General features: G+C 37.5%; 1 protein-coding gene across 13 annotated transcripts in view; it reads right to left on the bottom strand.

Moving 5' to 3' along the window:
- The window catches only part of LOC121061632 (aminopeptidase O (putative)), a 202,702-nt gene that overhangs the window by 104,732 nt on the left and 83,806 nt on the right, over positions 1–14,164 (bottom strand). For 9 of the 13 annotated variants that reach the window (XR_005815187.1, XR_005815188.1, XM_040540767.1 and 6 more), the window contains exons 7-9: positions 13,126–13,235; positions 7,241–7,343; positions 7,014–7,121 (exon numbers count right to left, since the gene is read on the bottom strand). Coding sequence is in view for 11 of the 13 variants with exons in the window: in XM_040540767.1 (XP_040396701.1) it covers positions 7,014–7,121; positions 7,241–7,343; positions 13,126–13,235 (321 nt within the window). In the remaining 2 variants the exon portion in view is untranslated. Of the gene's footprint in view, positions 1–7,013; positions 7,122–7,240; positions 7,344–11,560; positions 12,604–13,125; positions 13,236–14,164 lie in introns of those variants that run through there. The other 4 variants (XM_040540770.1, XM_040540772.1, XM_040540776.1 and 1 more) reach the window with 2 other exon arrangements.

The raw sequence follows: 14,164 nt of genomic DNA, 5'->3' as shown, positions 1-14,164 counted from the left end.
AAATAAAATATAGTTTGCATTTTGTCTTTGTGACAAGTAATTCAATGAAGTCAGAAAGAAAATAGGAGTTAGCAATCACATTGCTGCAGTGCTGCATTATTAACAAACTGGCTTACATTCATATTATTTAATTATTTTATAATATTTAATAATAGCCTATTATTATTAAATAACTTCAGTTCCCTAGCTACTTCTGTTGTTCTTCCCTGGCTGGAAACCAGAGGCTAGAAAACAACTTTTCCCTATATACAGAAACTGTTATTCTGAAGTTTGTGAAATTTTCTTTGGCTAAACTGAAAAAGCCTTTGAAAAATGAGTTCACACATGTTCACAAAGGATTTGCTAATTCCCTAAAGACTATATTGTATTCCCATATTCCAGACTGAAGCCAACAATTTTGCTCACAACTGCAACTCTGGGCTGCTGCTGACCAGATCAAATCTGGATACACACTGTGCATTGCAATCAAGGAGGTTTTCTTGCACCATTAATGCACGTAGCACATCTGGGTCAAAGGCAAAGAAGAGTGGGGACCCAATGACTAAGAAGAAGGTTGAGGGATATGACTTTGAGAACACTGGGCATGAAGGCTACTTGAAGCAGTTACTAGGCAGATACAAGTTTAGAAGACCTTTAATTCCATAACTAAAGAGCTATATGATTAATCCAGTTCTCGTACTGAGCAATTAACCAGCATGTTTTCACCATGAACTGTTTTGAGGTACCACACAGCTACCCATCTCTGATCACACATGTTGATATTATATACAGAACACTGAATATTGAAGTAAATAATCCTCTTAACCAAAAGCGCAAACCCAGATATTTCTAGTACTCTATTTCTAGTGCTCTATGACCAACAATAATTTTAGTTCGTCTCTCTAACTAAAATGCAAATGGGGGTGTATAAAAGCAATGGAGATTTTGTGACTTGAGGTGATACATCTGAAAGGACATTCAGCTGGCAATAAATACACTCCAAATGCATTTACATCCAATTCCTTATGGAAGCTACCAACTCAAACTGTCCTCATCAATTACACAACTTGTAAATGACTTAACTAAATGGCTAACATTACTTTGTCCCTTTTTTGGGGAAAAATAAATAATGAGCACCCTTCCTAGGATTTTGTTTATTTTGAATTCACTCTCCAGGATGCCTCTACAAAAATTACAACTTCCCATCAATAGGAAGCATTCTCAAACTCCCCAGCTTTATGCTCTATTACCAGGCAGCAACCATTACCCAGACAGCTTAACAGTTTAAGCCCCAGGCTGTGGATCTTTGACTGATTCTCATCGAAAGCAAAACTTGTTGCCCATTTACCCCATGCCAATGAACTGCAATCAGATCACTAGTAATTCTCTAAAGAAAAATGACTGGCTATTGTGGCAAACATGAAAACATAGCACATGAAAAGGGTGTGACAAGCATCTTCTGGTAAATCTTTTTGTGGATATTTAAGGTGATATCAGCCCCTTGATGTCCTTTCTCCCACATTTCTCCTATTGACATTACCATCCCTGTAGTACAGGGGGCATGTCAAAACACCTTAGAGCAAACACAAGCCCATTTGGGGACCAGATAAATTGGAAAAAGTATGTTGACTGTCACTTAACTCACTGAACAAAGTGTCGGCATTCCTCCTTGCCTTACTGATGCAAAAGTTCGAAGTAGAGCCCAGGTAGGGAAGTAAAGAAATCCAAACTCGTACATGCCTTCTGCTAACATTTTGACTCTAGAGCCTATGCTGCCTCAAACTCATTTGAAATGTTTCCATTTCTTCAGAAGTTACACAAATTCTCACTGTCCACTAAAAATACCAAATATGCCTCTGCCTAAAATATTGAAATAAACATAGATTCCGTCTATTTAACATGCATAAACATTAAGAACATATATATATGCCTATGAAAAAGAAGAATTAAATCTGTTATATATCAAGAGTTCTACCTACAGCTCTTAATCATTCTTTCAACTTTTGTTTAAGACTATCCAGCAGAAAATCATATGTAAGATGTATTTGATTGTTTATCTAAATTACATCCACCTAAATCAAGCAAAAGCTGGAGCTGTGATTCAGCAGGCACCAAGAAAACCCAGATGCTTTTGAAATGCTCCCTTGCCAGTTTGCTGTGATCACAATTAAAGAATTTATCTTTTTTTTCCAGTCAAATGATACTGCTTAACAAACTATCAAGCAGTTTTAAGCTTGAAGGATGCTAAATGGAAGCTAAGCAAATACAAAAACTTTAGGTCAGCAGAGGTGTGAGAGACTACTACAGCAGAAATTGAAATGTAAAAAGATATTCCACAGCAGACGAACAAAGTTTGAGACTTAGTAAGTTCAGCAGCAATGGGAAAAACTTCTGTACTGTATCAGAAAGGGTCATGGCATTTTCAGACATACAGATCTTTTCCCTGACAGAAAACAATTCTACTTGTGAAACTTACTGCTCCTTTTAAGATCTTCACGCTTGAGACAAGAGGTACCAAAATATGCTTGGATTTTTATATATCTATTTTATTGGACATTAAATGTGTGACACATTAGCAGACTTTTTCATCCTTCATCCGCATTAGACATGATTATAAAACTTAGTTTCACTCCTCTCTCCTATCTTCTCCAGCTCCAGTATCCCTACTTCATTATGATCTCTTTATCCTTTAAAATACACAGTTTATTAATTATGAAAACCGTATTTCAGAAAAAATAGGATGTTTTCTCAAAAAAAAAGCCTTACACCATGTTAAGCATTTTTTTAACCCAGTCATACTGATACTTCAAGAGCAATACCTCACAGATTCCTTCTTTCAAGGTACTTCTACCTCAAATGAAGATATAGCCTAAAGCTAAATAGATTTTATGTATTAACAAAATATGTTGTCAAAATGTTCAGTGCCACTAACTGATTCATAAATTAATCAGTTGCCATATAAATTAACAATTTAAACACAGCCAATCTGAAGTTAAAATGTCTGAGCTTGTAAAGTGATTTTATTTCCTTGTCTTTGTTAAGACTTAAAATCCACACCAAGCCCACTGACGTCAGCAGTTGCTCACTCAGGCTTACAGGTCAGCAAGCATGGAACAACTGAGGCCAAACTGCAAAGATAAAAGTTTAACTAAAAGAATTATGTAAAGAAAATATTCTAGAGGTTGGAACACCAAAATATACACAGACTGCATGCTTAGGCTCCCAGTTCTAGTTAAAGCAAATAGACAGTTGTATGACTATTTGTGTGTGCAGACACCAATTTTTGGTGTAACAGCATTATAATGATATTTACATGTGTAAATGGGCGTGCAGGAACATGTTGATGAAGGTATACACACTGAGCTTGGATCCATACATCTGCATTTAATACTTTCAAGTATAACATAAATTAAGATTTTTCGCAGCGCTGTCTTCTTAACTGTCATTTTACTAGAGCAACTTGTAGCTCTGTCATACTGGGTGAACAACTCAGACCTTAGGTTATTATTACAGCAGATAGAACTACTTGAAAATGAAAGCCTGCAAACAATTCAGTTCCCAAGGTGTTCTTGTTTCAATATCAAACTGAACAACATCTTTAACTGCATTAAGAATATCAGCAACTTGCCCTCCTTTCTATTTATTTATAGTCAGGGAACACTACATTCATTATTTTAAAAAGTTCTTTCAAAGCAGCTACTAAGTGAATACTCCCAGAGAAAGGAAAATGGAAGATTTTTTTTTTTAATCCTTCTCAAAGATTCCAGAGTCGTTTTACTTGTCTGTTGATAACTCAACTAAAATAAACAAAAATTACTATTAAAAACATACCGAGCATGCAATCGAAATGAAGGAAAAAAGAAAACTGATTAATGTTTCACATCTGAAGTCATTTCCTTGCACCTGCAGCTCTCATCTAGGAAAAATACTACAAACACCACTGAAAACAAGACTGGTATTCAGAATGTGGGCAATTATTTTCACCGTTTTTACTTTCCTTTTTCCCCACAATTCCTAAAGCTGGGAACCTTTACAATTATTTTGGACAAGGTGAAGGTACGACACTCTGACATTTAAACTTGCCACTCACACCTCTATTTATTTTAAATCTTTTATTCATTTAAACCCCGAGAGCATGTTTGTTCAAGAAGGAACTTGAATAATAAACTTTGTACTAACTTGACTTCATTGCTTCTGCATTTTCAGTTCCTGCTGTGATTGTTTATCTCCCTATACCAGATACCAACATAATCTTTAAGATTTCTTACCGAGAAAGTAAATACTTTTACAGTTGAAACTAGCTCGATCCCCTTTGCATTTTTTAACATAGTGACCAAAAAACAGGATAATGTTAAAATTCAGTCTTGCTCTGCTCTAACTAATATACAGTTGCCTACACTGTGGATTGACTCTTCCAATCAGCTTCAGTAGGGACTGGATTTGGGCTGCTATGAAATAAGGTAAAAGCACAAAAAGCATCACCAAGGCCTTGTGACCTCTTCATACCTGACTCTCATGGACAGGCATCTAGGAACATTCAAGGCACCCAGCTCTTGCTAAGAATATTTACTGTATACAACCAGTATACTTTTGTAGTATCGTACACAGTAAAAGTTACACTTCTCCACCAAATCAATCCCTTCAAATGATGGAAAGCATCTGTTTCTGACCTACATGCATAGCTATGCACATACTGCACACATTCAAATAAAAAGTAGCCTAAGAAACCTGAAATAAAAGCACTACTCTTCCTTGAATTAAAAAAACACTAAAAAGGTTTTTAGCCAATAGCCCCAAATAGTGGTTGCTGGGTGTGGAAGCAGCATATAGTATCTCAGTTTATGAGGCCAGACTTAGATAAGCTTCATGTTGACATTTCTTAGCAGAGTGCTGGGCAGAAGGAGAAGTCTCTACTTGATGGTTAGTTCCATTGCAATGCAATCTAGCTACCACAACTAATAGCATACTGTGCTGGGACATTTTGCAGCATTTACAGCCTGCTGACACAACTCATCTCATGTCAACCAGGAGATTGATCTAAGAGCAACAAGATAGCTTTTTCTCACAAAAATCCCAGCACCAGAATACAACCAGAATAAAACACTAGGCTGCCTCTGGCCTTTGACAGTTTCCCGATTTCTGTAATTTTCCAAAAGTTTCCAACTGTGTAATAGTTGAAGCTCATATTTATGATTTCAGACACCATAATGGGGACAAGGCTAGTAGAGTCACTAGCATTTTCCACTCTATGCCAAGCACAACTGGTCTGGGTCTGAGTAACATGGTACAGGAAACAGCTGCAGCAGTGGAAACATTAACACCCTCAGCACCGCAAATGTTCCTCCACGGGGCAGAGATACAGCAGTAGAGCTACTATGCCTAAATTTTGTGTGACTTGACATATGAAAGAATCCACAGGTCAGTGAGTTATTTTTAAAGATACATAGGGACGGATGGTGCCTTCAGAGTGAGAACCAAAATACCAGGCACACAGAGCAAAGAATTACTGTCCTGGAAGAGACAGGGATGTCCTAGACTCCATTCCCTCAAGATCAGAGACTCTGTTGCAAGGAGACATTTATCTATAATATTCACTGGTTTCAGAAATTCACTCATGGCCCTCCTCTTCTCTTTTCCCTTCTCCCCTCTCTCATCAAATTGCTCTCTGAGTTATGCCAACTATTTGTCACGTTGTGGCTTTTGTTCCAGCCCTGTTTTTAGCTGCACCGAGTTTAGTGAACTGGTTCACACACCTCCATGAATGGTTGTGTTCACAGCATTACCGAAGCAACAAGCTGCTGTGCTGACTTCATCACCAATGACATGATTCCTACAACTTTGGGTTCAGAGAGCTATTCCTCCTCTCCTTTCTCAAAACAAAACCCTGGAGGACAACACCATCTTTTAATGCTATAGCCTGGGTTACAGGACTCTTTAAGAAAGGCCTGGGGGAGATGAATTTCTATTTATAACCCCAGATGGGTTTTCTACCTAACTGATGCTACAATTTTCTGTTGTATGTCTTGCTCAATCTTTCCTTTTGAAGCTGTTCTACTTTGTATGAAATAATTATATACCATTTATGTCAGAGAGAGAACAAGCTAAGTCTGTAGTTCAAGTGATTAATGTATGCACTTGGACTTTGGGAGGGCAGATTCTGATTCCTAATCCGATGTTATTTTTTTAAAATCATGCCTTTACCAATCCAGGAAGAAATCCTGTTCTAGGAGAATCCTATTCTAGGAGAATAATTGTTCTTAAGAATAGGCTGCCACTGGATGTTGTCACTGTCAGAAAAACTCTATTGAAAGAAAGAAGCAGTGCATCTTAAATATCCCTTGTGGATTTATGCTTTGGTAATAAAAGAAAAGAATACTGTTTTAGAAAGTGTGGGAGAATGGAGCATGATGAGGAAACCTTTAAAGATGCTGTGACAAGACTGTAATAACAGTGGGTGCAATGCCATGCAGTGATGGGGACACTGATTTTGTGGGAAGGATGCAGTCCTCATAAGAACGACTGTGAAAATAAAAGAATTGAATGAAGCTGCAAGCAGAGAGGAAGGAAATAAAGTCAGAAAATAACATGCACACACTGTTACTATTTATAGAGGTTTTCAGTTACATTGCTACTCTGTGTTTCTTCTCTGTCAGAAACAGAGTTATCTGGTAAAAGACTGAATGATCACAACCAAAGTCCAGAAGCTAAAAGAGTACAGGAGACAATTATGGGAGAGTAGATGTCCTGTGTTTGAGAACATCAGTACCTATGAACATGACCTTCTCAAGTATCAAGTTGATGGTTTAAAAAAAAAATCAATTACTTATATTATCTGGTACTATCAGGGTATCAGATTTATGGATCACCCTGAAAAAAGGTATTGCCTCCTAATAGGTAGAAATTTCATCAGTATTGCTAAGCGACAATTTCCTTTGTCTTTCCACCACAACCAGAAGCAGTCATTTAGACAGTCAAACAGAAAATTTAGGTCATTTGTTTTTTCAAAAATTGAGTAGCAACCCTAAACACGGTACCTGAGAAAGGACAAGCTGTCCATGGAACTTATAGACAAATTTTCGTAAAGATGCAAGGTATGAAGCCCCTCCTATTCTCCTTGCCAGAGACCGCAAAAGGAAGTAACCCTGCAAGAAATTAAGCCAGAAACAAACAGGATGACATGAATTTGCTGATATCTAAAAAGAAAAAAGTCTTTGTAATATTAGTAAAGCAATTTCAATAAAAATCAGCTTACAACACTCACCTTCAAATAGTGAATCTGCATAAAGATTTTTTCTGCTTTAAGACCATGCTTGACAATGGATGCTCCAGACTCACTCACTTCTCCTGTGCTCTCCTTGTTAGGCCTAAAATGGTAACAGCCTAATGAATTCTTGGATAAGTAAGTAAAGAAATAACTCATACACCACATGTTCTTATAGCTGAAGCACTGTGAACGTCATAGTAACTCATGAGAAGTTTAGCTGTGGTAAAAATGAAGGCCATCACCAAGCTGGTATACTCTCTTCACTGCCAGCATGACATCATGTTGCATGTCATCCTACAGTGTACAGGGAAAGTATGAACAAAGAGAAAAATAAAAAATATGTTTTGAACAAAAGGGAAGGGAAGAAAGGATATTGCAATAATTATTTTCAACTACAGATTCCCTTCTTCCCGAATGTTGGCTTAACAGCTTAAACATCTATACTTGCAAAAATAAGCTTTTTCATTTGCATGTAATACACTGCAGAAGAAACCATGTTCTGGCTTTCATTTTGCTGTTTGGTGTTGGAAGAAAAGCTTTGAATTTTTAAAAGAGGAGGCCTTACAAACACACACACACATTTGGGGTTTTCAAACAAGTATAGAATAAACCTACTTCTTCACTGCCTGATTTTAAAATGTAATATAGAATCTGGTGTGCCAGAAATTTACACTAGTAAAGTTTGGAGGGCTCATAGACTCTTAGATGCATAAACTAAGATTAAAGAGAAGCTATGAATGCATTGTTTCTTCCATCCAGAAAACATGCCAGCTAACAGTGGTTTGAGAATAGATGCCTGTCTTAGCAGCCTACCCCGTGACTGAAACAACATCTCCAAGTCTTCTTGTGGATTTTGAAGGGCCAGCCTCAGAAACCAAACATATCTTCCCGTAGTTCAACAGCATAGGGGCAACACAGGCCACAGCAGTTCAGGCTTCTTCAAACCACATCATCCACACACTTCTCATGAGCCAGTCCCAGGGATCAAATTTCTTTCAGAGCCACGTCTGCTTTGAGAAAAACATTCTTTCTTTTTTGTATCTGTGTAATAGTTGTGTTTTCCCAGTAATAAGAAAGAGTGCTAAGCCATTTTTCCTCTTCATGTGCTATGTTTAGAACCTGTACAAATCAAATTCTCTACACACATTAAAGTCTCAGGTAAAAGTTAACTGTTTGAAATAAAAAAATGTAAATGAAGCTTCATTTTTTCATTGTTCCTAACAATGTCCTTTACAATGCAATATTTTTTGTTTTCTATCAAGGGAGATTTTCCTTCAACGTTGAAGGATGGAGATGAATAACTGACATCTTATCCCACGGTAACTCCAGTTCTTCAAGACAACATAACCATTGCATGCCCACTGTAGAGGACAGGAGATGCACCTATCTGCTGTTTGGATCACTCTTCTGAATGTAAGGCCTGAAAAAAGTTTCATATGCAACTTTTCATTTTTCACTGCATATACAGAAAGACAGCCAAAACGCTTCTTGCTTCTCCCATAATAAATAGTCCAGTGTATAGATTTTGAAAACTAGAGCTTGGGCACAGGCTACAGGATTCACACTAAACTGATGTAACTCCCATAATCAGAGTTATTCTAAATTAAGCAACAGCATTCCGAGGGAAGTGGTCACAGCACCAAGCCTGCCAGAGTTCAAGAAGCATTTGGACAATGCTCTCAGACATAAGGTCTGATTTTTGGGTGGTCCTGTATGGAGCCAGGAGCTGGACTCCATGATCCTTGTAGGTCCCGTCCAACTTGGGATATTCTACTATTCTGTGATTCTTTCCAACTTTGTGCCCGTGTAAATCCTAGTAGGTGACTAGAAAGCCATCTCTCTTCTGGATGTTGGAACTCAGGAAATTCCTGTTGCCGAGGATGTATATATACCCTAGACGATGTCTGCAGAAGTGTGTAAATATTCAGAAAGGTACCGTGTTCTGTTGTGTCAGTACTTCAGCACACTAATTTAAAGCAACACTGAGTATATTTACAGCACATTGAAGGTACAGAGACTGAAAGTTTGTTACACTGACCTACAAAACCTGGCATCTAACCTAGTAGATTAAGCTAGGCATAATGCTTAAGGCAAGCTGATTCAAGCTATTCAATCTGCTACCTGGCAGATTTTTGACGTATTGTATTTTGACATATATTTGACATATATTTTGATGTATTAATATTTTTGACAGTATTTCTAACGAAGCAAAAGACGCTGCTTTTGCCTGCCAGGCAGAGAACTACATTATACAAAGTAAAATTACAAATCACTTGGATGGTTATTAAATGGTCTGATGTGATCATGAAAAGGCATGCAGAGACTATGAGAAACAGTCTAAAAGGCACATTTCCTATCAGATTATTGATAAAATAAAACTTAAAACACTTACAGAGGAGACACAGAGCATTGTTTCATGAGCAAAACAGGTAAGGTCACTGACTTGACTCAAGTGAAACTCAGAGACAAATACAGAATTAGATGTCAACACTGGTTTGTCTTCATTAAAGATCTCAAGCTGAAGTTCAGTCACAAGGACCAGGACAAGAAACAATCTCAACACAAGTGTTTGGTGCCACTGAATGGAATGGACTAGTCAAGTCTTTCTTGTTTTCAAATAAGATGACAGTGTTGTCATTGATGCTGGCCACCAAAATGAGCGCCAGGACATACTTTGCAGGTGCTTTTATCATTCAGGCTTGCTTCACACTCCATGAGAAAATACACAGGATTTTGTCTGATATTGTATCTTTATGATATGAGCACTACATTTCAACGCCATAAATTCTTTCTTCAGTACTAAGATCTGCTGGTGCTGTCTTTCAGATCTGCTGCCTACTGAAAGGACTCTTACATATTTCTTTCACACCTAGCTTCAATTTTTTAACAGCTAGCATCCAAGATGCTACTATAACATATTATCAAATATTCATAATAAGAAATGTAATGCCAATGATCAGTTTGCTGAGTGGCTTTCACCTCTTGTGAATAGCTATTCATTTCCTTGATCAAGAGTTAAAAGGATCAACTGTCAAATTTTGAGCAAGGTTTTCCTGCTGTCAGGAGAAAGCACAGAAAATCATACAGCTAGCAGGGAACAAAAAACAGGTGAAGAATAAGCTTTTGCTAAGGAAGTGCGCTGGCTGGTTTCTGTCTTCCTGACAGAATTGGCAAGAAGGGACAGCTATCATTTACCTTTAATATCCTTTTACAAAATCACAAGCCTGAACCAGCACAAGCCTCCATACAAACTCAAAACCCCATGAAATTCAAATACTCTGAATTTTCTCTCTTACAGACCAACACTGGAAAGCACATATATATTTTCAGGTGAAAAAAAACAAAACAGTAAATATGTTAAGAGCAAACATATTGAAGTCCATGCTACAAAAACAGTAAAAATATTTATATCTGAATTGAAAAGAGAGGAAAGTCCTTATATGCAACCACAGGAAACTAAAGAAATCAGAGGCAGGAACTGACAGAATCACAAACTGGCAATATGATCCTCTCCTAAAGTGCATAGTAAAGGCGTGTTTTTCAGAAAAGAAATGATTTGTCATTCTTTTGTATTAGGATTGAGAATACCACTATGTAAAACGTAAGCAGCATGCTTATTACAGAGACTTTTGACTACTAACTGTGTAAGTCAATTGAAAACTTAAGTTTCAAATTCAAGATCATAGACTCATAGAATAGTTTGGGTTGGAAGAGACCTTTAACAATCATCTAGTTCTGCTCCCCTGCCATGGGCAGGGACACCTTCCGCTAGACCATGAAAGCCCCATCCAGCCTGGCTTTAAACACCTCCATGGATGGGGCATTCACAGCTTCTCTGGGCAACCTGTGCCAGTGCCTCACCTCATAGCAAAGAATTTCTTCCTAATACCTAATCTAAATTTTCCATTTTTTAGTTTAAAATCATTACTCCTTGTCCTATCACTGTAATCCATGTCAAAGAGTCCCTCCCCATCTCTCCTGTAGGCCCCTTTTGGGTAGCAGAAGGCTCCTATAAGGTCACCTCAGAGCCTTCTCTGCTCCAAACTGAACTTCCCCAACTCTCTCAGCCTGTTTTTATAGGAGAGGTGCTCCAGCCCTCTGATCATCCTCTTGGCCCTCCCCTGGACCTGCTCTAATATGTCCATGTCCTTCTTGTGCTGGGGGGTCCCAGAGCTGAATGCAGTGCTCCAGGTGGGGTCTCATGAGAGTGGGCTAGAGGGCAAGAATCACCTTCCTGGACCTCCTAGGTAAATAGATACTTCCTGAATTTCAAACTGTAAAGGATATCTTGACCCTTAGAAAAAACAATTTTAAAAATTTACAACACATATACATTTTATTAAAAGTAACAACTACATAATTAACACAAAAGATAAACGCAATTCCATGCTGTTGAAAATGGAAAACATACATCCAGATAAGTGTCATATCACAAGAACCAATGTTCATAAAAATAATTTACTTTAAAGCAAATAAAGCAGTAAAAAACAGACTGTCAGTCAATAGTTACATTTCTAGCAGCTGTACAGCAGCTAGTGATAAGGCTTACTTTTGAATTTATAGCTATTATCAAATTGCTCACTGACTCTGCTTACAAGTATGATATACAATTTATTAATAAACATGAATTAAAGCAGATCATTGAAAGGCTACAGTTATGCAAAGTTGGTTACTTGTTTTCAGATGGCATGAGGCCACTGAGTGGAAGTTCTCTGTTGCCGAACAGTGTCCAGTGCCCAAATACAAAAGGCTTTTTGGTCTGAATGGAAAAGCAAAAAAGAAGGGAAGACCTTAAAATGAAAGAAATGGCATCAGTCTTCCAAAAACACGCAGAAGATGATTATAAAAATATGGGGGTCAGTTTGTTTTTCGACTCCAGTTTGTGAAGAAAAAAGAAGCAATGTACATGGTTTGAAATTATCAAGATTTAAAATGAGTATTAGTAAACAGTTCTTAACTGTTAGCACTAAAACAGCTTAGCTGTGTAAACTTTTCATTTGGAGGTCCCTAAAAACCTGTTGGAAAATACCTGTTTAGGATTATCTGTATATATTGCCTGTATTTGAGGATAGGAGAATGGTCTACATAATCTCTTGATGTACTTCTATGATTTGGTCAATGTACGGCTAAATTGAGTTCAGATTAGTAAATGTTATTTTCCTGGTCAAAGACTGTGGAGAGACAATCAATGGAGATGTTAGGCAGCCACTCTAGACACTTCAAGATAAACGACTATGGCAAACTCCCAAGACACCAATCAGAACAGCCCAGATGATTAAATCATTAGCAAAGCAGGAATCCTTTTATGATTCAATATCTTCAGCAAGGTGAGAAGAAGCCTTCAGCTTAGCATCTGGTACCTAAAGACCAAAATCTTGTTTAAATAGCATTAGTCATTTCTAAAGAGAAAGCAGCTTTATACACTTCATTATGCATTTTCCTTTGTTTTTTAAAGCTTCATTCACCTTGGCAGTTAGGTGCTATACTCTTGTATGTGCTTGTCTTCAACCACACAATATGAATCTGTTACAGCTTCAAACAGTGAACTTTGTTCAGGAAATGGTCTCTTTTATTTCTTCCCTCCCCCGAATAGAGGCTCTTGTAAACTGCTTAGAGACATTTAATATCAGGCTAAATCCCATGTTTTTGGAAAGCTTTCTATAACAAACAGAAAAGCAATTGCATTATATAGAAGACGAATAACCTAGTCAATTTAAGTTGACTTTTCTTTTTTCTTCAGAAGGAAATAAGGAAATGCAGTAATTTAATTAGATGATTTGGATGTATGTCCTCTGAAGGGAAAAAATGGTAGAAAACAGGATTGGGGTGGGGAGGGAGGGGGAGAACATGCAAAAGTGAAGATTACACTGCTGTAGCTTTACCTTAAAACTTGCAGCTCTTCTTCAGAATTCTGCACCTCATCTCTGAGTCGTCGCCAGCGAAGTAAAGCTTTCAATTCCTGCTGTGCTTTTTCTTCATCATGTGACATCTGCTTAGTGTATGAAAAACACACATCATTGATTGCCGTTTCGCAAGAGATAACAATAATTTTCAGAGAGAAACTCATTTTGTTTTCCTTTAATGCGCAGGCAATGCAAGAAGCGGTATAAACACCCGTGTTAAAAAATATAGTCACACCTGATGCTCTAAGAGTTAATAGCAGCACTATGAAAAACAGAAACCTCACTGGGTGCATCAAATCAATAGTTGGTTAAATATTTCTGTCCAAGAATAGAAGAAGGCATGTTGCTTTCCCTTTAGTGACTGGCTGCAAGTGAACTGAGCATACCGTACAGATACCTCACATATCGATTTTGATTGCATCTTTACTTTTCCCAGCCTTGAAAGCAGAGAGTTGCTCTATGTCCTCACTTCACCCCTCTTCCCTACTATGTCTGCCACCCTGGTGAAAGCTCCCTGTTGCATTTTCCCACATTAACACAGCATCAAGAGATGCATGCTTATGAAATAAATGCTAGGTTGTCAGCTTACAAATCAACAACTAATTTAAACTTTTTGTTACAAGAAAAGACAGGAAATGGGAGAAGCTAAAAGCAGCTAATGTTCTCCTGCATTACACCAGTATTCAGTCACAACCAGAATTATTGTCAGGCAGCAGAGAATTCACCGATAATCCTACAATTCTAGGATTACACAGCACCAAAACTACTCAATAATTATAAAAAAAAAAAAAAAAAAAAAAAAGATTTTCTGATCTTATAAAATAACCGTGAATAATCACCCTGTTTTGCTGCTCCCTGCTTTCTATTCAGCTATATGGAAGGATGCCTACTACAATTAAAATGCTTTCAAGTGACTCACAAAAGTGTAAGAGGATTAATATGGACAGCTCACAGTAGAGGAGCGATGCTCAATGTAAGAGCAGAAAAGAATTTTTAGGACCAGAACGGAAAAGCAAAG

The sequence above is a fragment of the Cygnus olor genome, chromosome Z (genome assembly GCF_009769625.2).
Source record: "Cygnus olor isolate bCygOlo1 chromosome Z, bCygOlo1.pri.v2, whole genome shotgun sequence".
Lineage (NCBI taxonomy): Eukaryota > Metazoa > Chordata > Aves > Anseriformes > Anatidae > Cygnus > Cygnus olor.
Note: the sequence above shows the minus strand (reverse complement) of the source record. Positions and strands in the feature narration are given on the sequence as shown.